The 23995-nt window shown below is 38.3% G+C and overlaps 1 protein-coding gene across 2 annotated transcripts in view; it reads right to left on the bottom strand.

Moving 5' to 3' along the window:
• Positions 1-3429: 3429 nt before the first annotated feature.
• LOC106091529 (putative inorganic phosphate cotransporter) overlaps positions 3430-23995 on the bottom strand; it is a 48169-nt gene continuing 27603 nt past the window's right edge. The window contains exons 1-4 of one of the 2 annotated variants that reach the window (XM_013258071.2): positions 14343-14613; positions 7437-7573; positions 6292-7371; positions 3430-4007 (exon numbers count right to left, since the gene is read on the bottom strand). In XM_013258071.2, coding sequence (XP_013113525.1) covers positions 3837-4007; positions 6292-7371; positions 7437-7573; positions 14343-14376 — 1422 coding nt within the window. In that variant the 5' untranslated portion in view covers positions 14377-14613 and the 3' untranslated portion in view covers positions 3430-3836. Of the gene's footprint in view, positions 4008-6291; positions 7372-7436; positions 7574-14342; positions 14614-23995 lie in introns of those variants that run through there. The other variant, XM_013258070.2, reaches the window with a different exon arrangement.

Here is a 23995-nt window from a genome sequence, read left to right as displayed (position 1 = left end):
AAAGTCGAATTTTCACTTTGAAAACTTTAAAATAGCTGTATCTCCTAAACTTTGCGTCCTAGAGGGAAACGGACCTTTATTCGTGACTCCATCAAAAAATTCAAAATTTCATAGATAATCCATTAAAAGTCGAATTTTCACTTTGAAAACTTTAAAATGGCTGTATCTCCTAAACTATGCGTCCTAGAGGGAAACGGGGCTTAATTCGTGACTCCATCAAAAAATCCATCAAAAGTCGAATTTTCTCTTTAAAAACCATTAAAAACCGAAAACCGAAAAAAATCGTGACTCCATCAAAAAATTCGAAATTTCATCAAAAATCCATTAAAAATCGAATTTTCACTTTGAAAACTTTAAAATAGCTGTATCTCCTAAACTATGCGTCCTAGAGGGAAACGGGCCTTAATATGTGACTCCATCAAAAAATTCAAAATTTCATAGAAAATCCATCAAAAGTCGAATTTTCACTTTGAAAACTTTAAAATAGCTGTATCTCCTAAACTTTGCGTCCTAGAGGGAAACGGGCCTTTATTCGTGACTCCATCAAAAAATTCAAAATTTCATAGATAATCCATTAAAAGTCGAATTTTCACTTTGAAAACTTTAAAATGGCTGTATCTCCTAAACTATGCGTCCTAGAGGGAAACGGGCCTTAATTCGTGACTCCATCAAAAAATTCAAAATTTCATCAAAAATCCATTAAAAATCGAATTTTCACTTTGAAAACTTTAAAATGGCTGTATCTCCTAAACTATGCGTCCTAGAGGGAAACGGGCCTTAATTCGTGACTCCATGAAAATTTTATCAAAAATCCATTAAAAATCGAATTTTCACTTTGAAAACTTTAAAATGGCTGTATCTCCTAAACTATGCGTCCTAGAGGGAAACGGGCCTTAATTCGTGACTCCTTGCAAATTTTATCAAAAATCCATTAAAAATCGAATTTTCACTGTGAAAACTTTAAAATGGCTGTATCTCCTAAACTATGCGTCCTAGAGGGAAACGGGCCTTAATTCATGACTCCATCAAAAAATTCAAAATTTTATCAAAAATCCATTTATCAAAAATCCATTAAAAATCGAATTTTCACTGTGAAAACTTTAAAATGGCTGTATTTCCTAAACTATGCGTCCTAGAGGGAAACGGGCCTTAATTCATGACTCCATCAAAAAATTCAAAATTTTATCAAAAATCCATTAAAAATCGAATTTTCACTTTGAAAACTTTAAAATGGCTGTATCTCCTAAACTATGCGTCCTAGAGGGAAACGGGCCTTAATTCATGACTCCATCAAAAAATTCAAAATTTTATCAAAAATCCATTAAAAATCGAATTTTCACTTTGAAAACTTTAAAATGGCTGTATCTCCTAAAATATGCGTCCTAGAAGGAAACGGGCCTTAATTCATGACTCCATCAAAGAATTCAAAATTTCATAGAAAATCCATCAAAAGTCGAATTTTCACTTTGAAAACTTTAAAATGGCTGTATCTCCTAAACTATGCGTCCTAGAGGGAAACGGGCCTTAATTCGTGACTCCATCAAAAAATTCAAAATTTCATAGAAAATCCATCAAAAGTCGAATTTTCACTTTGAAAACTTTAAAATGGCTGCATCTCCTAAACTATGCGTCCTAGAGGGAAACGGGCCTTAATTCGTGACTCCATCAAAAAATTCAAAATTTCATAGAAAATCCATCAAAAGTCGAATTTTCACTTTGACAACTTTAAAATGGAAAATCCATCAAAAGTCGAATTTTCACTTTGAAAACTTTAAAATGGCTGTATCTCCTAAACTATGCGTCCTAGAGGGAAACGGGCCTTAATTCGTGACTCCTTGCAAATTTTATCAAAAATCCATTAAAAATCGAATTTTCACTGTGAAAACTTTAAAATGGCTGTATCTCCTAAACTATGCGTCCTAGAGGGAAACGGGCCTTAATTCGTGACCCCATCAAAAAATTCAAAATTTTATCAAAAATCCATTAAAAATTTAATTTTCACTTTGAAAACTTTAAAATGGCTGTATCTCCTAAACTATGCGTCCTAGAGGGAAACGGGCCTTAATTCATGACTCCATCAAAAAATTCAAAATTTTATCAAAAATCCATTAAAAATCGAATTTTAACTTTAAAAACTTTAAAATGACTGTATCTCCTAAACTATGCGTCCTAGAGGGAAACGGGCCTTAATTCGTGACCCCATCAAAAAATTCAAAATTTTATCAAAAATCCATTAAAAATCGAATTTTCACTTTGAAAACTTTAAAATGGCTGTATCTCCTAAACTATGCGTCCTAGAGGGAAACGGGCCTTAATTCGTGACCCCATCAAAAAATTCAAAATTTTATCAAAAATCCATTAAAAATCGAATGTTCACTTTAAAATCTTTAAAATGGCTGTATCTCCTAAACTATGCGTCCTAGAGGGAAACGGGCCTTAATTCATGACTCCATCAAAAAATTCAAAATTTCATAGAAAATCCATTAAAAATCGAATTTTCACTTTGAAAACTTTAAAATGGCTGTATCTCCTAAACTATGCGTCCTAGAGGGAAACGGGCCTTAATTCATGACTCCATCAAAAAATTCAAAATTTTATGAGAAATCCATTAAAAATTGAATTTTCACTTTGAAAACTTTAAAATGACTGTATCTCCTAAACTATGCGTCCTAGAGGGAAACGGGCCTTAATATGTGACTCCATCAAAAAATTCAAAATTTCATAGAAAATCCATCAAAAGTCGAATTTTCACTTTGAAAACTTTAAAATGGCTGTATCTCCTAAACTATGCGTCCTAGAGGGAAACGGGCCTTAATTCGTGACTCCATGAAAATTTTATCAAAAATCCATTAAAAATCGAATTTTCACTTTGAAAACTTTAAAATGGCTGTATCTCCTAAACTATGCGTCCTAGAGGGAAACGGGCCTTATTTCGTGACTCCTTGCAAATTTTATCAAAAATCCATTCGAAATTTCATAGAAAATCCATCAAAAGTCGAGTTTTCACTTTGAAAACTTTAAAATGGCTGTATCTCCTAAACTATGCGTCCTAGGGGGAAACGGGCCTTAATTTGTGACTCCATAAAAAAAATTCAAAATTTCATAGAAAATCAATGGCTGTATCTCCTAAACTATGCGTCCTAGAGGGAAACGGGCCTTAATTCGTGACTCCATCAAAAAATTAAAAATTTCATTGAAAACCCATCAAAGATCGAATTTTCACTTTGAAAACTTTAAAATGGCTGTATCTCCTAAACTATGCGTCCTAGAGGGAAACGGGCCTTACTTCGTGACTCCATCAAAAAATTCAACATTTCATCGAAAATCCTTCAAAAATTGATCTTTTACTTTGAAAACTTTAAAACGGATTTTTCTTAATATTGTGTTGAACTCCTTTCTAACAGCTTTAAATCGTTTAAAAAAATAAAGTCTATTTTCAATATTTATTTATATTTTCTTTTGTAATTTTTCTAGTCTCTTTTATGTTTTATTATTCTTAAATACTCACATTAAAACTAAACTTAGACTAGTCGTATTTAAATACAATACATAACGTATATCGAAAATATTTCATATTGAAATATTTATTTAAGCTAATTTGTTTCTTTTGCTATTACAAACAACAAAATTACATGTAAACATACATACGGTTGTCAATATAAGTCAACAAGGCACATAAAAACGAATCACTGAAGACCTGATTAAAAATCCCTGTAAAACTGTCATAAAATTGCAGTTCCTTGGAAAATGTGGAATTTGATGTTGAGGTCTCTTTCTCTTAGGTGTAAGAAATGTCTACCAACTAACAGGAATCATGAGAAATTTGAAGTAGCACACTAATGTTGAGACTCCACGAATGTGGAGTTACGCTTTGCCGTCGAATGCAAGGGTTGAGCATCATTCCAAGGTTGCACTTCCGTTTTGCCAAAGACTACAAAGAGCAAGTTGCCAACGAAATAGAAGCCGGCTGCTATGAAGAAAATAATACGCCATTGATCGGGATCTTTCTGTAAATTGATAGAAAAAAAGAGAACAAAAAAAGGGTTTACAATATTCTTAAGAAAAAGTAACAGAATTTGTAAAGAATATCATAACATTTTAACTTTTTTCGAAGAATCTGGGAATTTTAATATTTTTGTTAAGGTTTAATCATTTTGTTATTGGAATTGTGTCCAGCTTAGACCAATGAGTTGGTGTCTATTCAAAATAGAATAGTAAAGTCAAAATAAAAATCCTTTAAAAAGTTTAGGCAAAAAGTGGTGTCGCAAAATGCATTGGGCAGGCTACAACGTATGTCATTTTGGCCTTTCAAATGGTCTCATCGGACTGCTTTGCCAGTATATAATCTCTGATTGGTAAGGCAGTCCCAAGAGGTCCTTGGAAAGGTCGAAATACACGATCACTATAGCCTGCTCAATTGCGACACCACATTTTTCCTAAACTTTTCATAGGATTTTTAATTATATTCTCTACCATAGGATGGTTGTATACGAAAGCATGCTAACTCGCTAACCTCCAAAAGGAACAAAGCTATGCGCTTGAAAATTTGAACGATTACTTTCTATTAGTGTAAGTTTGTTGGGATTGTAAATGAGCTATATCGATTCATGTTTTTTTATAGCTGCCATATAAACCGATCTTGTGTCTTGACTTCTTGAGCTTCTAGAGTGCGCAGTTCTTATGCGATTTGGCTAAAAGTTTGCACATAACGATGAGGTATGACTTCCAACAAATGTGTCCAATATTGTCTAAATCAGTCCATAACCTGATTTAGCCGCCACGTAGAATTTTGCACGTGGTGTTTTGGTATCACATTCAACAACTGCGCCAAGAATGGTCTCAATCGGTTTATAACCTGATATAGCTGTTTATAACCTAACCGACCTTGGGTCTTGACTTCTAGAGCTTACAGAGGGTGCAATTCTCATCTAATTTGGCTCAAATTGAAATTCTCATCTAATTTGGCGTGAAGTGTTTTGTTAGAACTTCCAACAACTGTGTCAAGTATGGTGTTCATATGCTGATATGACTGCCATATAAACCTATATCCCGATTAGACTTCTTGAGCCTCTAGAGGGCGCAATTTTTATCCAATTTTGTTAAAATCATGCACATGTCGTTTTGGTATGACTTGCAGCAACTGTGCCAAATATGGTCCCAATCTGTCTATAACCTGATATAGCCGCCATACAAACCGATCTCACGATTAGATTTCTTGAGCCTCTAGAGGGCGCAATTCCTATCCGATTTGGATGAAATTTAGCATGACGTGTTTTGTTATGACTTTGAACAAACAGTGCTATCTAGTCATGGCCGTCCGTCTATTGGTCTGACTGTTTGTCTGTTGAAATCACGCTACAGTCTTTAAAAATTGAGCTGAAACTTAGCACAGATTCTATTCTTGTCCATAGGCAGATTAAGCTCGAAGATATTGGGGTATATCGGACTATATCTTGATATAGCCCCCATATAAACCGATCCGCCGATTTAAGGTCTTATGCGCATAAAAACCACATTTATAATCCGATTTTGTTGAAATCTAGAACTGTGAGTTATGTAAGGCCACTCGACATCCTTCTTCAATTTGGCCCAGATAGGTCCAGATTTGGATATAGCTGCCATATAGACCAATCTCTTGATTTATGGTCTTTAGCCCATAAAAGACACATTTATTGTCCGATTTTGCCGAAATTTGGGACAGTGAGTTGCGTTAGGCTCTTCGACATCTGTCTGCAATTTGGCCCAGATCGGTCCAGATCTGTATATAGCTGCCATATAGACCTATCTCTCGATTTATGGTTTTGGGCCCATAAAAGGCGCATTTGTTGTCCAATTTTGCCTATATTTGGGACAGTGCGTCCGTCCGTCCGTCCCTTTGTCAAAATCAAGCTAGATAATTACTGTTGATGTAGGTTGTTGGGGATTGCAAATGGGCCATATCGTTCCGATGTGGTCATAGCTCCCACATAAACCGATCTCCCGATTTGACTTCTTGAGCCCCTGGAAGCCACAATTTTTCTCCGATTTGGCTTTAATTTTGCACAAAGTTCCCTGTTACGACGTTCAACAATTGTGCCGAGTACGATCCAAATCAGTTTATAACCTGATATAGCTCTCACATAAACCGACCTCTCGATTTGACTTCTTGAGCCCCTGGAAGCCGCAATTTTTGTCCGATTTGGCTGAAATTTTGCAAATGGTGTTCTGTTATGACTTCCAACAACAGTACCAAGTATCGTCTCAACATAAAATTTTTTTGTAATCACTTTCAACATTCCATTCCACACTTACCTCATTTGTCACAATTAAGCCCACAATCAATGGAGCTATAATACCCATCATATTTGCCGCACAATTTGTGATGCCCATTAGGATGCCAGCAAAATTGGGTGATAAATCTATGTGATTAACCTGGAAGCCCAAATAGGTGGCACCATTGATGCCCACTGTAATGGTTAACAAAACTATGGCCATATTTGTATTATTCGCCGATACATAACCCAAGCATATCAGAGTTATCATAGGAATCCAATGGCCAATGGAATTGAACAGTTTACGGCTCACCGACAGTGGTATGCATTTGCGTTTGCTCAGCTGAGCTTGTATGGTTGAAAAGACGAAACACATCAAAAACATGGCAGCATAGGGTAGCGCTGACAGCAGGGCATTACTCTTGATATCCATGTTCAGAATGTTCTTCATGTACGACGGAATCTCCGTCAGCAAGGTCCAGAAGCCCCAATTGTGAGTGCAATGGGTTAAGGCCAACACCAGGAAGGGCACCGAAGTGAAGAATTTCAGCCAAGGTGTTTTGGTGGGTGTGCTCGAGTGTTCATTGGCACTATCCGATCCTATAGAGGTCTCAATGAGTTTTTTCTCTTCGGCCGAAATAAGGCGGCATTCACTTGGCGAACTGGCTCCCCATATGAAAAAGGCCACAGACCATACCAGACCCACACCACCCGATATATAGAAGATACTGGGCCAGCCCATGCTGGAGGAAGCCATTATACCACTGGTGGCCAACATAACCACCGTACCGAATTGGGCCCCTGAATAGCTGTAAGTGCCCAAGGTACCACGCTCCTCCACTGGAGCCCATTTCGAGAGTATGGTATGTGTTGAGGGGAAAAGGAATCCTTGACTCAGACCCATTATGACACGCAGAGCACAGACCAGCTGCCAATCACCTAGGCGAGCACAAATTGGTGTCAGCACTGTCAACAGAGAGCACACAAAGTTTCCCATGAGCAACATTAGCTTGCCACCGAATTTATGAGCCAGGTGGCCAGCCGGCACTTGGGTGACCACATAGCCCCAGAAGAAACTGCTAAGCACCAGAGATTTTGTTTTCTCCGTCCAATCGAATTCCTGTAAGAGAAGTGAAATTCATTTAAGATTTCGATTAGGTACAAAATATCTAAAATTAAGCTTACATCAAAGTTTGGATTGGTAGCTGCCTTATCAGTCATGGCCACTATGGCCACTGAGAGATTGACCCGTAGAGCATATGACACCGAGAGACCACAGAACAGCAAAAAGCATTGCAAATGCCTTACACCAAAAATGGAGCCTGCAAGAAATGACATGAATGAAATGGAGAATTTTTATTAATTTTTATAGTTTTAACGTGAGAGAATATTCAGAGCATAAGCTGTAGTTCTACACTCTTTTATTTGTTTAGATCGATTCTTTCAAATATTTAAAAAATCTTTTAGGGTAAATTGCTAAGCTATTAATGTTATAAATGATCCACTGTATGTAACAAATACCAGTTGAACCGGGCCCGCTCCGCCATGTCTTCTTTCACTCTCTAATAGTTTTTATTTGACAGTTTTTTTTGAGAGTGGATATCAAATTCGCGATCTACTCCAACATACCTTTAATTTGAGCGGTTTAGGGCTGTTTTGGGGTTGGGACGGACCCGCAGATACTTATTCTCGTAAGTGGATATTAATTTCGTGCTCTACATCAAAAGGCCATTTGTTTGAGCCTCACATTGCCATGATCGCTTAACAAGTCCGATTTGGGAGTTGTGGTGGGGCGTCCCACAAAACCCATGATCCCATATTTGCATGTCTGATTCGTTTTTCTAGTCTCTAATACCTTTCATGTGAGTCCCATACTGTCATGATTGATTTATATATCCATCTGGCGGGCTTGAAGTCTGGGCGGTCCCCTAGACACCACACTCCAAATTTGGATACCAAATTTTTGTTTTTAAATTAATATAAGAGCGCAAACAAAAAAAAAACAAAACAAAAATAGTGCCATCCATCTCCGAGATCGTCCGTTTTTGGATATTAGGGTAAGGGGGAGGGTCCGCCCCCCCTTCAGATATAAAAAATTAAGAACCCATTTTCCACCACGGGACTCTTCTTCACCATCTATTAAAAAAAAGTCTATAAAAGATTTTTGATTTTTATACTCACCACCATAGGATAGGGGTATAGTAATCTAGTCATACCGTTTGTATCACCTCGAAATATTCATCTTAGACCCCATGAAGCATATATATTGTTGATCGTCTCGATGTTTTTAGTCGATCTGGGCATGTCCGTCCGTCTGTCGAAATCACAATAGCGGTCGAACGCGTAAAGCTAGCCGATGGAATTTTGCACAAATGCTTAAATATTGATGTAGCTCGTTGGGGATTGCAAATGGGCCATATAGGTTCAGATTTAGATATAGCTCCCAGATAAACCGATCTCCCGCTTTTAATTCTTGAGCCCCTGTGAGCCGTAATTTTCATCCGATTCGGTTGAAATTTTGCAAGTAGTGTTCCGTTATGACTTTCAACAACTGTGCCAAGGACCGAATCGGTCCGAATCGGTCCATAACCTGATATAGCTCCCACATAAACCGATCTCCCGATTTGACTTCTTGAGCCCTTACAAGGCGCAATTTTCGTCGGATTTGGCTGAAATTTTACACGCAGTGTTCCATTATGATTTCCAATTACTGTGCCAAGTAGGTTTTAAATCGGTCCATAACCTGTTATAGCTCTCATATAAACCGGTCTCTAGATCATCATTGTTCGGTTCCCAAAAGCCTAAATTTCTGCTAGTTTGACAGAAGTTTGGTATGTTGAATAAAATTATGTCCTTCAACTAAATTTTTTTTATATAAATTTCTAGCAGAATCCATGATGGTAGGTTCCCAATATTCGGTACTGCCTAACTCAGTATGCTTTTACTTGTTATATATAAAAAGGACAGAAGGAAACCAAGGACATATTGAGAGAGTTCCATGAAAAGAAAGTATTACTAAAGCTAAGTTGGTATTGAGTCCGTTTACCAATGCGGAGGTAGAGAATTCGATTTCCACCAAGGGCTTGTGTCTGTCTACCTAACATTAGTTACAAATGCCTCAATGGAATCTCTTCACTGATGCTAGAGAATTTAAAATTACGGGGAGTGAAATACATGAACATCGTCCTGAACCTGTCTCTCCCTTAGTCCTATTAAACCCTCTACTAAAGCCTGGAAAATAAACAGCATGGAAGAATCATACAGATCTTCCCTCACTAGTAGCCAAGACACTTAATTCACTACACCTACTGAGTCTCATTTAAAAAACACCATATGCTGAACATCAACTTTGCTCACCATCAATGTAGATATTAGCACTGGTCAAGCCGCGTCAAATGACTCTTGGTATCTCTGGACGTATTGAAGGCTTTGGATAATTTCCAGTCAGGCCTGAAACATTGATTGGTGGATTGTTTGTGGGGTCACCAGTCAGTGGTATGTGAAATTTTAGGTTGAAAATCCCAAGCCCCCTAGTGTGAAACTGGGAGTTCCCAAAGGTGAAGTGATATATCCGGCACAGTCTATATTTTACCTAATCGTCATATGATCAGCTTCCATGGACGGCATTTCCATTCCATTTCCATTTTTTGCACCTTAAATGCAGACATCCCAACCAAGATCGAGTTCGTATAACATCACGGCCACTGTAGCGTAGAGGTTATCATGTCCGCTTATGACGCGGAACAACGCTTGGGTTCGAATCCTGGCGAGAACATTAGAAAAAATATTCTGTGCTGGTTTTCCCCTCCTAATACCTCCATTTATGAGGTACTATGCCAGGTAAAACTTCTCTCCAAAGAGGTGTCGCACTGCGGCCCGCCGTTAGGACTCGGAGGCCTATAAAAAGGAGGCCCCTTATCATTGAGCTTAAGCTTGAATCGGATTACACTCATTAGTATGTGAGAAGTTTGCCCCTGTTTCTTAGTGGAATGTTAATGGGGAAAATTTGCAATTTCCAAGTTAACCTAGATCTCATAACTTCATGACTTGGCCAACGACTGTAACCCCCCATCTTAGACCACCTTCCCATAATAATGCAGCTATATAGTCTCTAATCGACGAACACGATTAGGTTATGTTAGGTTTAAGTGGCAGTCCGACATCACGTAGACGTTTTCGTCCATTGCGATGCCACAGAAACAGGAGAAGGAAGATGCTTTCAAGTTCCTACCATTGAATCATCCAGATCACTTTAAAAATCCCAATAAATGACGAATCTTGACATCCGCTAAGTCAGCCAAGTTCTCAAAGATATGAGAACCTAAAGTGGAACTCCTTCTGATTGCCAGTGCGGTACACATAAACAGCAGATGTTTGACAGACTTTTTTCCGCGACGTCCTTACAGCTTCTGCAGAAAACGTTACTGGCAACAGTCAGTCAGCATGTTTTCCGACCAATGACTGAGACGTCCGTTCTAGCCGGCGCCAGCAAAGAGCTAGAACTCTTCAGGTCAAAATTGGGCCAGATAATTTGGGAATGTTCACAACCCCCCCATTGTGACCATCTATCATTCGTTGCCCTTCGGGCTTGATCCTAAAGACTTAGCTTACATGTCGCTAGAGACATAACCACAGATGTGCAAGCTCGTTAGCTCTACAATTCCCTGTGATAGCTCTTTGGTCTGTCGCCCAGAACACATGAATCTTGAACTATTCAGCCATCTCTGCGACAGTCATGAGCGCCTCTTGAATTAAGAAAAATGTTCCCTGAGATTTAATGGCTTCCTGATTGTCTGAAAATATATTTATTCCAATCGTCACTACGACATTATATCTTAACCATTCCACCATATCTTTAATGGAAAGGATTTACGCTTGATACACAATAGAGTGGTTATGTAAACTTCAACCCATCTGGTTGTCTAGTTTGGAACCATCCGTGTAGAAGCCCATTACCATGGATAATGTAGTTCCAATTGGTTCTATAAAGATTAGCGGCTCCGCCAAGTTGTAATCCCCACCGCCTGGAACATTGCGACTGATATCAAGGATAACAAAATATGCGAAGCCGCCAAGTGATCATAGCGAGAGCTCCCTTAGCTTCAAAGCAGTTGTCGCTGCAATTGTCCAGCCACAATGTCCATAAGCAATAGATGTCCTCAGTGCGGCTGTGATACACAATCAAGCCATCATTTGAATCGGGCTGAGTACTAAGCAGTAGGTAGACTTTTGAAGAGCCTTTCACTAGACCACTGCACTAGGTAAAGAGTGCTTTTTTAAGCTATTATCTTCTGGGCAACACTGGTTTATACAGCTCGCGCACGAATCGTGTTTTGTTTCACAGTTTGGTGCGGGGTTTATGGGCTGGTGGTATCATTGGACCGTACTTCTTCATAGATGATGCGAATCGTAACGTAACTGTAAATGGTAAGCGCTATCGTGAGATGTTTAGGTTAGGCTGAAAAGATGGTGCAGTTATTAATCCGCTCCTGCCACTATGGACATTCACCTAAGCCAGTAATCGGCTTGTTGTGCGCTCTAAAAACTATAAAGTAACCTCTAAAATGAAATTTTTTCATTAGAAATTCCGTGCTACTTACAAAATCCTTAATTGTTTTCAATGCCACTCCCCTGAGTTGGTTCATGTCTGATATTGTGTCTCCACCTAAGTACCGGTATCTTTTGGACGCGAAAGTCGGGCAATGACAAAGGAAATGCTCCAACGTCTCATCATCTACCCCGCATGACCTACACATGCTATCACTTGCCGCACCGATTTTACATAAGTGAGCTCGTAGTCCTATATGTCCCGTTATGATACCAATAGCTATACTGACCTCCTTCTTGCTTCCTTTCAGTAATAGCCTTGTCTTCTCACGATCTGGATCTCCCCATAGGATTTTCGCCGTACTACCGACCGTTTCGCTGTTTCACAATGTTGCATGCGCATTTGCCGCCCACTCCCTTAACTCGGACTGCGTCGACCCGAAAAGCTTCGGGTTAACCAAGTTTATTGACGACAGTCCTCTGGCCTTCACTGCCAAATCGTCTGCCCTTTCATTTTCCCTTACTCCGTTATGGCCCGGCACCCAAACGATGCGGATTTTGCCATCCTCAAAGATGGCGTTAATCTCCTTCTTACACTGCAAGACTGTTGGTGACCTTACCCTCCTGGTTGTTATTGCCCTTATGGCAATTTTACTGTCGATACACATGTTCACACTCGACGTCCTCCCGTTAGCACCACACCACTTCACGCATTCCATGATCGCCCGCATCTCCGCCTGCAGGACCGTATTATGGTCAGGCAGTCTAAAACAGATGTCAGTCCCAGGGTTTTTAATGTAAACCCCCAGGCCCACTTTGTTCTCTAGCTTTGATCCTTATGTGTAACATGATCTTCCAGAGGGCAATACTAGGGTTTCGTCAATCCAAGACTGTGCCGATGGCAGCAATGCCTCGAACTCGACTTCAAGGTTCATCTCAGGTATCCGATCGGAAACCTTTCCACTTCCTTCCAGGTTTCCTATCGTCGCCTCGATTATATTGCGATGGTGTGAGCTGCTCCCATCCTCAATCCATTCTCCCATTGCCTTAAGTCTCATAGCCGTAGGGGCTGCCTCACACCTTAATCCGTATGTCAATGGGTCGGATATCTAGAATAGTCTCCAGTGCCCTAGTGGGCTGGGTCCTCATCGCTACGCCTATGCCAAGACAACATGTTCTCTGAAGCTGTTGTATGGTCCTTTTGTTGCACTTTTTCTCCATAGCAGTCCACCAAACTACTGAGGCGTAAGAAAGTATAGGTCTAATCACGCTCCTGTAGAGCCAGTGGACTATCCTAGGATTCAGGCCCCATTTCGACCCCGTCTACATAGTGCCCAATATCTGTGAGCCTTCTCAGTACGCTTTTGAATGTGACACTTCCAATTCAGTTTCCTGTCCAAGATCACACCTAAGTATTTGACCTTGTCAGATATCGAAATCGTCTTACTGAGGAAACGTGGTGCGTTAAATTGACCCACCTTCGTCTTTCTCGTGAACAGGCATATTTCAGTCTTCTCGGGGTAACATTGAGACCTCTGGGTCTAGCCCAGTCATGCAAGACACTTTCGGCCCTTCTGCATAGCTCGTTCGAATCCTTACCTCTTAGAAGTATTAGAACATCGTGAGATGATATCCAACTTTTTTTTGCCCAAAATACAAGAGCTTGACTTTCATGACATATGGTTCCAACAAGACGGCGCCAATGCCGCACATCAGACGTAAAAATGGACTTTTTGAGAGGCGATTTCCGTGAACATTTTTAATTCACGTTCGGCATCGGTCAATTGGCCGCCTAGATTGTGCCTTTAGACTATTTTTTTGTGGAGCTATGTTAAAGCTCATGTCTATACAGACTAGTCGGCTTTAATTGACGCATTGGAAGACAACACTGAAGCATTTATTCGAGAGATATCGGCCATATTGTTGGAAAGAGGACCATTTAATGATGGATCATTTGAGTCACGGTTAACATTTGCATGAAATAATCTTTAAACATTAAATTATATGGACCGTACCATCGATTCAAATAAAGATTTCATGAATTTTTTTGCATTTATGCCTTCTTGAAAAAATCACCCTCTATGTAACTTCAGAATTTGCACAGCGATATCCACTATGACTCCCACCATATGCACGAATTTTGGTCGAAATTTTAATTTCTGCGACTTAGCCTGGATACCCAATATGGTGTAGGGATACCTAATATGGTCTTTACTTGTTCTTTGTTCATCAAAATCTTGGCTTTATTGTCAAATGCTTATGAATTCACTTGAAGACATCTTTAGTATCATGCCATATATTTTTTTTTTAAGTTTTCTAAGTGTCACAAATTCAACTTTTTTTATATTAAAAATATTTTTTTTTTTTCATAATCCAAAAGCTGTTAAACCATTTTTCTGCATTTTTATAAATTATTTAACTCAAAGGCTTTTAACGTACAAAATTTTCGTATTTTGTTTAGCCACTCATTTTAAACTGAACCAATTTCAAATATTTATTTTTGCGCGGACCATTTATTAAAATCACGACAAGGTGGTTATTTACCTTCTTTGTCTTCATAACGCCTATTTTTAACCATCTTTCTTTTTTAATTCTATTATTAAACTCTACTATTGCTGATTGTCTTTTAAAGCTATCACAGTATTTTCATTGATCCTCATTCAACTACACTTCACTAAATATTAGAGTTTTTTTTTGGATTTTATTTTTCTTTTTTTTTTTTTTTGTTTGAATTTCAGAAGATCAGCCGTTTGTCAACATTTATGCCACTGACCGTCACTGGCAAGGTCTGATCAAGAACTGATCACACTGACCAGACGTTGTGCAAGCTTCTCAAAACAGTGTTAAATCTCGGGTAAGTGTTCCATGCCTTTGTTGTTGTTATTGTTATTACTACTACTATATTTGTAGACATTTCAGTACATATTATTTTGTTTTCTTCTGGAAATATTATTATAAATTATTATTAAAACATCCCATAAGAGCTATAATACTAGAGCAAGTGCAACGCAACTAAAGTAGCGACAGAAAAAAACAAAAACCCAATTGCAACTAAATGCAGCAACTACAGCAACAACAACTATGATTGTAATCAAATGTAAACAATTTACCTTTTTTTTCCAATACCTCAGGCAAAAATATTTGTTTTTAGTTTACATTCTGATAATCATCTCCCTAGGCGGCATGAAGGCGGGGGGGGAGGGCTACTTCTGCTCTGAAGCACCCAGGAAAAAATAATTTTTGATGGATGAGTGATGGACAGTTGGACGGACAATCGAACGCATGTACAGATAGACAAACAGACCTTGATGGCATGCACCACTTCACACAATTTCACTGCCACATATCTGCATTGTTGTCTATGCTCCAATACAAACTTGCCTTGACTTAAATTTGATACTGAAATACTTTAAAGAATCATTTGTGTTTTGTATAGTGACATTTGTAGAAGCAACACCTTTTGGAACTCTAACGGGCTTATCAATGCCTTGCTGAAGTGCAAGTGTCAATATATTCTTATATTCAACCTATCGATATACTAAAGATTACAGTAGTAAGGTCAAAGAAAAGGGCCAGCCTAGCTCATTCTTTATGAAGTAGTTTTACTTCTACACATACATCTACAAAGATTTCGGCATATTGATATAAACCTTAAAGGGTTTAAAGAGGGGCCATATTTCACATATAGTGACACCTGGGTTAACTTAGAAATAACTGGAATGTGTAGTCTTTCTATCGATATATGAACTTACAGCGTGCAGTTCTTACCCAAATTGATGAAATGTTGCATGAGAATTTCTTTCTTTGTTTCCAACATTTATGCTACATATACTAGCTGGCCAGGTGCTGTCGGCCCTTTTGATATGGTCCAGATTTAAAATTATTTATGTTCGCATTTAACTCTCAAATAACTTTTATTAGAATCCCATATTGTCTTGTTTGGTTTGCTTGCCCATTTAGGATATAATTTTTGGGATGAATCGATTTCCCGGGATTGACCCACATTTTTATATAATTTTCATATTCTACTCTCAAATAACTTTCGTTTGAGTCCCATGTTGTCTCGTTCGGTATTCATGTCCATTTGTGGCATACGAAACACAAATTTTTATGTGTTTCGTATTTTGCTTTCAAATGCCTTTCCTTTGAGTCCCACATTGTTCCAATGGGCCTCTATGTCCCTGGGACAAGACCCCAAATTTTTATATAAGTTTCATATTTTACTTCCAAATACATTTCATTTCATTCCTGAAAGACCCCAAATTTTTATATTAGTTTCGTATTTTACTCTTAAATGCATATCGTTTGAGACCCATATTGTCCCGTTCGGTGTTTGGGGTATAATTTGCCCCGTGGTTATAGAACCAAAGTTTTAGTAAAAATTTCGTTCAAATATCTTTGGTTGGAGCTCCGGTTGGCATATATATGTCCATTTGGTTGATAATTTTCATATTTTACTCCCAAATACCTTCCGTTTGAGTCCAATATTGTCAAGTTCAGAGTACATATCGATTTGGGGCATAATTTTGCGGTTGGACGACCCCCTGGGTGTTGACTCCAAATTTTTATTAAGTTTGGCATTCTACTTTCAGTAACGACCGCTTTATAACTTTAGCTGGTTGTGTGAGAAGCATGCCCACGTAAAATAAGCGGTGTTCAATGGTAGGAACTGGTCATGTGTTAATTGCAAGTCCTTGAAATCGATTTCTATTGTCTGTTCCAAGAATCTAAGGTTGAAATAGCCGCCATGTGGAAGGATTTAAAGCAGTTTTAACTAGACTGAAGCATTTTGAGAAGATGTTTGAGAGATTTGAGTTTACAGATGGTTCTCCGAAACGGAAAAGAAATCCTCGTCCATTGCTATGAGTGATAATCTAATTACGTTAAAATCTTCACTTGTGGCTCCGCCACGTAGTGGCATATAGATTTTAGTTTCGGACAACCATCTTCGGCGCTTTCCTCGCAATTATTGTCGGGTAACAACTCCACGCGTCCTAATGTGATTACTCCAATTGTGATTACTCTCAAAATGTTGTACTTTTTATTCCCGTCGTTGCACATTCGATGCCTCCGATAACTGTCAGTGCCACTATGTCGGACGCAAGGGTTCGTCCTGTAAACGAGTCTATTTTTCCTACCAATATTGGTGGACCAGTCGTAGTGGCTCCGAGGAAAAGTGTTTTTATAACCAGACTGCCTTCTGGAACATCTGCAGAGGACATTGCTGCCTACATTAGATCAAGGATTGATGTCAATGACAATGACATCATTTATTGCCCCACACCGCGTGATATTTCATCTTTTAAAATAATTGTGCCTTCTAAAATATTTGATTTAATGTTGTGCAGTGCATCGTGTCCTGGGAGAGAACTAACGCTGTAAGACCTGTGGTTTTTCCTTCTGTCTCTTTTGTTTCTAAAAATTAAGTCAGTCTTTGTCCATACTTTGCCAGAATGTTAGAGGACTGAATACTAAACTTAGGGGTATCTATTTGAAGTTTTTCGGTAGTGACTTCGAGATATTCGTTGTTACGGAAACCTGACATCAGGTAATAGTGAACTTTTTCTCTGATCAATACCAAGTTTATAGATGTGATAAAGTAGGTAGTCTTGGTGGAGTTGTGCTTGTAGCTGTTCACAACTTCATGACTTCTGAATCTGAATTGAGTTTTTATGCGTCAAGACGAAATATTCGGATACAGATATATATCTGAGGCATTAAGAATTGATAATGGAGGCATCGAATTTGCATACAGATTCCAAACTTATTTGTTTCTGTGACTTCAGCTTACCCCAGATATCGTGGGTCTCAAAGAGTACGCCGTTAGCTATGTGCCTGTTTTATCAACAGCTTCTTCAATTGGTATGAATACTTTCTGGAAGAACATTTTCGTTCAGTGCTTGTTCCAGACGAATAACATTCGTAATGTAAGGGATAGGATTTTGGACCTGTTGTTTACCTCGATCGTGGACGTTTCTTTATGTAGATGCTTGCCATTTGCGGAAACTGAGGATGGATACCATCCAATTTTGTCTGTTGAAGTTGCGGTGTGATTTGATACGGAATTTAGATTTAATTTTGGAAGTGTCGACTTTGATCTGTTGCCTTCGATTTTATTCAGCATTAGCTGGGTTTCTGATTGCGATTTGAACTTGACTGTTAACTGTTTGCACTGTGAGGTCTAATTCTGAAAGGGGACCGACATGGTCCAAACCGTATCTGGGACGCTTGCGTAATGTTAAAAGTAGACTTTTTAAGATATTTAATACATCATTGAATTATACCAATTATTCGAGAGCGAGAGCTCATTACAACGCTGAGAATGTGAGATGTTATTCTGATTATCTTGTATGGGTGAGGAATTGCCTTTACAGTAATCCCAGCAGCTTTTATAAGTTTGTGAAATCTAAGAGGAAGGTTCGGGAATTCCCTAGCTGCAAGAAGCTTGATTGTAGGCAATCGTCTGACGATTCGGAGAAATGCGATATGTTTGCGGACTTTTTCCAAATTGTTCTCCTGTGCAAATATGCTTATGACATCAATAGGTTGAATTATTGCCAACGGATTATTCTTACTGAGCATGAGGTGCTGAATGGTTTAAGGTCACTGAAGAGTTTCAAGACACCAGGGCTGGATGGTGTACCACTTACGGCCACATTCAAACATTCACTATCTTCAGGATATTTTCCTCATTCCTGGCTGTCAAGTTATGTAATTCCTTTACATAAAAATGTAAAGAAATTATAGGGGTATTGCGAAATTAAGTGCAATGCTATTTGAACTGCTGCTTTTTCCTAGGATATCCCATTTTGTCACAGCAATTATTTCACCCTACCAATACGGCTTCGTTGAGGGGAGGCCGACTTTGCCCAACCTATTAGAACTGACGTGTCATGCAAATTATGATTTTGTAAACACATTTCAAACAGATGTAATTTATTGGGTTGCCCAAAAAGTAATTGCGGATTTTTTAAAAGAAAGTAAATGGATTTTTAATAAAACTTAGAATGAACTTTAATCAAATATACTTTTTTTACACTTTTTTTCTAAAGCAAGCTAAAAGTAACAGCTGATAACTGACAGAAGAAAGAATGCAATTACAGAGTCACAAGCTGTGAAAAAATTTGTCAACGCCGACTATATGAAAAATCCGCAACTACTTTTTGGGCAACCCAATATATTGATTTTACTAAAGCTTTCGATACTGTAGTGCATGATATATTACTATTTGAACTTGACATGATGGGTTTCCCATCTGTTCTTTTGAATTGAACATCTTATTTACAAGACCGTACACAGAAAGTTTATTTTTTTTAATATACTTTCCAAGGTTGTAGCTGCTTATTCTGGTGTTCCACAGGCACCCATTTAAGTCCATTGTTGTTCGTTATTTTCTTGAATGATCTTCCATCATTTGATCAATATTTGAGGATTATAATGTTCACAGATGATGTGAAGCTGTTTTGTAATTTGGATTCTCCAGATTGGTCACTGTGCTTGCAGAGCGTTCTGCACTCTCTTGTGGACTGGTGCAGTGTTAAATGCTTGGCGCTTAATGTTAAAAAGTGCAAGACGTTATCACTTTTCCGGGTTAGACCTGTTCTACGGGATAATTGTATAGGAAAAATTGGATAAAGTAGATTCCTTTACTGATCTTGGTGTTATTTTAGATGGTAGATTACGTTTTATTGGTTGCCCAAAAAGTAATTGCGGATTTTTCATATAGTAGGCGTTGACAAATTTTTTCACAGCTTGTGACTCTGTTACTTTTAGCTTGCTTTAGAAAAAAAGTGTAAAAAAATTATATTTGATTAAAGTTCATTCTAAGTTTTATTAAAAATGCATTTATTTTCTTTTAAAAAATCCGCAATTACTTTTTGGGCAACCGAATAATTTGCTCATTGTCTCGTGCATCAATAGTGCAAAGTCCAAGGAGTTTGATGATCCTTATGTGATCAAGCGTTTTTTTACAAGCTTAGTCTGGACTACATTGGAATACGGTTGTGGGGTTTGGAACTCAATCAACAAGTGCTATTCAGATAGGATTAACTCAGTCCAGGTACAAGAAATTCTGTTGAATTTCTTCCCCCTTACGAGAACCGCCTGAAACTTATTGACTTACCAACGCTCCAAAGGAGGCGCTTGATGCTTAGGACCGTATTTATTGTGAAATTTTTGAGTGGTTTGATTGATTGCCAACTCTTTACTGGCGAATAAAATTTTAATATTCCTCTCCGACATTACCTCTTAGTAAACCTTTAGTGAGATCTAATTACGAATTAAACAATCCGTTTCACTCTTTGTGTGATGTGTATAACAAATTGTATAGTAGTATATTTTTCACCGATCCTATTCATGTAATAAAAAATTCTATACTTAGTCTGTAGAGAGAGAAGTTGCCATAGTTCAAAATATGGGTTGTACGCATCCCTACATAATGGGAGGTGGCCCCTCGGTAGGCAGGGGCGGGTGTGAGTGGCGTGGGTACGAACGAAAAAAAACCTTTCGTTTTGGTCCCATATTGTCTCTTTCGGTTTACTTATCCATTTGGGGGTGGGGCGACCCCCCGACACTAAGGACAAAATTTTTGACTCAAAATCATATTCTAGTCTTAAAATCCCATCATATGATACCCATATTGGCCCAATCGTTAAACACGCTTGTTTGGGTGGGGCCTTCCCCCACATAGCTTGACCCTTAATTAGTATACCAATTGCGTGTTTTTGGGTTAACATAAGCGTACAAATCAAATTTTGCTCGAACTGTTTTGGAGGATGGTCCGCTCCCCCTTTGGATATTAAAAATTGCGTAACCTTATATTCATCGGGAGGCCAATATCTACCATCTGTGAAAATTTTATGAAAATCGGTTCAGCCGTTTTTTAGTCAAAAGGTAGCATACAAACAAAGCGCAACACTTTGATATTTATGTGATACCATATGAGTAGTTCTATACCTACTACAAACTTCCAAAGAACTTGTCAAATGCAATGAAGGCTGTATGAGATTCTGCTCTGTCGAATTTAACATATGTTTACATGTTAATCCCACAACACCGAGCGGAGTTTCCATGCTACTTCTTCCGTTGGACGCCTCCCCAGGTGATGGATTGGGGAAAGCTCATCAGTTATAGGGGGTAACGCATTGCCTAGTTTCTAGGAATTAGTGAGCCATATATGCTTCTAGACGGGTGTAACGTCATATTGGAGAAACATTTTGCGTTACTAAAGGCCCCGGAGTCAAATGACTCCTGGTCACGTTAGGTCATGTGACAAGCGGTCTTCTGCAGGGTTTGTGTTAAGGGTATTTGAGATGATGACAAAAATTAATTTTTGTTTCATTGCGTCGCAATTGCGGTATGAATACACATTATTATGGATGAACTCCCCTTTCTTTGCTAGGAAACTGTTAGGTTAGGTTTAATTAAGAGGGTGCGGACATACACCTCCGATTTTGGAAATCTGACTACAAACGGAAATTTGGCAGCCCATACAAAATTTCGAAATACCGAGGTGACCAGTTTTAGAGACCTGTCAAAAGGCGTCCGGACAACATAGGGCGTCTACACGCGATCTCGCTAGCATCTCATCTCTAATCATTCCAAATTTCAAAGAGATATCTCTACCCGTTCTCACACGGCATATTTTTTACTAGTTTTTTTCGGTTCTATCCCACTATTGGACTAAATCCGATTACTACAGCCACCCAATATTCTTTGGTCTTAAAATCTTTATTAGCATAGTTTTGCAATATCAAGTCGTTTAGAGACTACCGTTTTCTCTATAATTATGATCGAGATGTTTAAATTACGTATAAACCTGTCATTAATTGGTCTGCGAATTGTCTACGGCACACACACATAACACATAAACAAATTATGCATAAAACCTATCAAATGGCAAGTTTTATGAAAGCATTAAACTTGAAATGTTTAGTCATTCTGATAATGATGCAACGTGTGAATCCGATTCTGAGAAAGAAAGTCATAAAAGGGGTAAGACGATAGCTTAAACTAGCGACACGTTTTTTGAAAAGTACAGTCGCAACCGGATAAGTGAAACGCTAAAAATGCATCAATTTTGTTTCACTTATCCGTAATTTTCAGTTTATCGCAATTCGGATAAGTGAAATTAGTGTTCATTTAAGCGATATAAGCTTAAGTGCATGCGAATTTTCACGTCAACATAATAATTGTCGGAGAAAATAATTAGCGATATGTATATCATAATACGAATTTTCTTGATGACCCGAATTTTTCCACATAGTTTCCCATAGAAATGACTTTTCCACAGCGATTTCAAGTTTCAAGTATGGAAACGGATTTTAGGGTGTTAAACCTTTTCCAGTGTAGCAGTATTTGCAGTTAAGTCATTTTTCACTTAAACGAATTCAATTGCATTGAATAACACCAACAAATAATAGATTTTCCCATGAAGTTTCACTTAAGCGTATTGCATTTATGCGGTTTCGGCTGTATTCTAAAAAAAATGTTGGTTCCATTTTATAATTTTGTATACCCATTTCCATAGGAAGGGGCTTTACGAAGGTTGTAATTTTGTTCGTAACACCTCGAAATATTAAACCGCAACTCCTATAACCCTTTAACGACGAATGAGTAGAAAAATACTCAAGAATAGATCCGTCCCAGAAAGATTCTAGCCCGAGTTAGGAAAGAGGTATCCTGATGATAATATGGTTTAGCATAAAGTAGATGAATAAAACTTGTAAGGAAACATTTTGCCTGTCATACAAAGTCATGTTATGGGGGGAAAATTGGCTTGTCGCAAGTCAATTTTTTATATCCAAAAAAATTAAACAAAAATTTTTCTCAAAATTCTTAGGAGTGAGATTTGTGGTGGTTAATGGTCATAAAATGTTAAGAAAATGATTTTTTGCAGTTTACGGACATAGAAAACTTGGAAATAAAAAAATTTCTTATCAAAATTTTTTTTTCAAAAGTTTTTAAATTTTTTTTTTTTTAAATTCAAAATATTTGTTAAAAAAGAAACAACTACGTTAATATCAATCCATTAGTCGGGGAGTTGTCAGCTCCTATATTCCTTGTTCATGTTTCTCTAATCGGGATTTGATTCGTGACACTAATTAGAGAGCTGTATAGGAATGCTGAAGTTTCGTAATGCAAAAGAGCCGACCTTTGGGGATCGACAGAGGAGTGAAGCAGGGTTGCATCCTATCGCCGACGCTTTTTTTATACCCTCCACCATAGGATGGGGGGTATACTAATTTCGTCATTCTGTTTATAACTACTCGAAATATTCGTCTGAGACCCCATAAAGTATATATATTCTTGATCGTCGCGACATTTTATGTCGATCTAGCCATGTCCGTCCGTCTGTCCGTCCGTCCTTCCGTCCGTCTGTCTGTCGAAAGCACGCTAACTTCCGAAGGAGTAAAGCTAGCCGCTTGAAATTTTGCACAAATACTTCTTATTAGTGTAGGTCGGTTGGTATTGTAAATGGGCTATATCGGTCCATGTTTTGATATAGCTGCTATATAAACCGATCTTGGGTCTTGACTTCTTAAGCCTCTACAGTGCGCAATTCTTATCCGATTGGAATGAAATTTTGCACGAAGTGTTTTGTTACGACATTCAATAACTGTGCTGAGTATGGTTCAAATCGGTTCATACCCTGATATAGCTACCATAAAAACCGATCTGGGATCTTGACTTCTTGAACCTCTGCAGCGAGGGCGCAATTCTTATCCGATTGGAATGAAATTTTACACGACGTGTTTTGTTATGGTATCTAACAACTGTGCCAAGTATGGTTTAAATCGGTTCATAACCTGATATAGCTGTCATATAAACCGATCTTGGGTCTTGACTTCTTGAGCCTCTAGAGGGCGCAATTCTTATCCGATTGGAATGAAATTTTGCACGACGTGTTTTGTTGCGATATTCAACAAATGTGCCGAGTATGGTTCAAACCGGTTCATAACCTGATATAGCTGTCATATAAACCGATCTTGGGTGTTGACTTCTTGAGCCTCTAGAGGGCGCAATTCATATCGGATTGGACTGAAATTTTGCACCACGTGTTTTGTTATGATATCTAACAACTTTGCCAAGTATGGATCAAATCAGTTCATAACCTGATATAGCTGTCATATAAACAAATCTGGGGTCTTTACTTCTTGAGCTTCTAGACGGCGCAATTCCTATCCGATTTGGCTGAA

Source organism: Stomoxys calcitrans, chromosome 5 (genome assembly GCF_963082655.1).
Source record: "Stomoxys calcitrans chromosome 5, idStoCalc2.1, whole genome shotgun sequence".
In the NCBI taxonomy this organism is placed as follows: domain Eukaryota; kingdom Metazoa; phylum Arthropoda; class Insecta; order Diptera; family Muscidae; genus Stomoxys; species Stomoxys calcitrans.
Note: the sequence above shows the minus strand (reverse complement) of the source record. Positions and strands in the feature narration are given on the sequence as shown.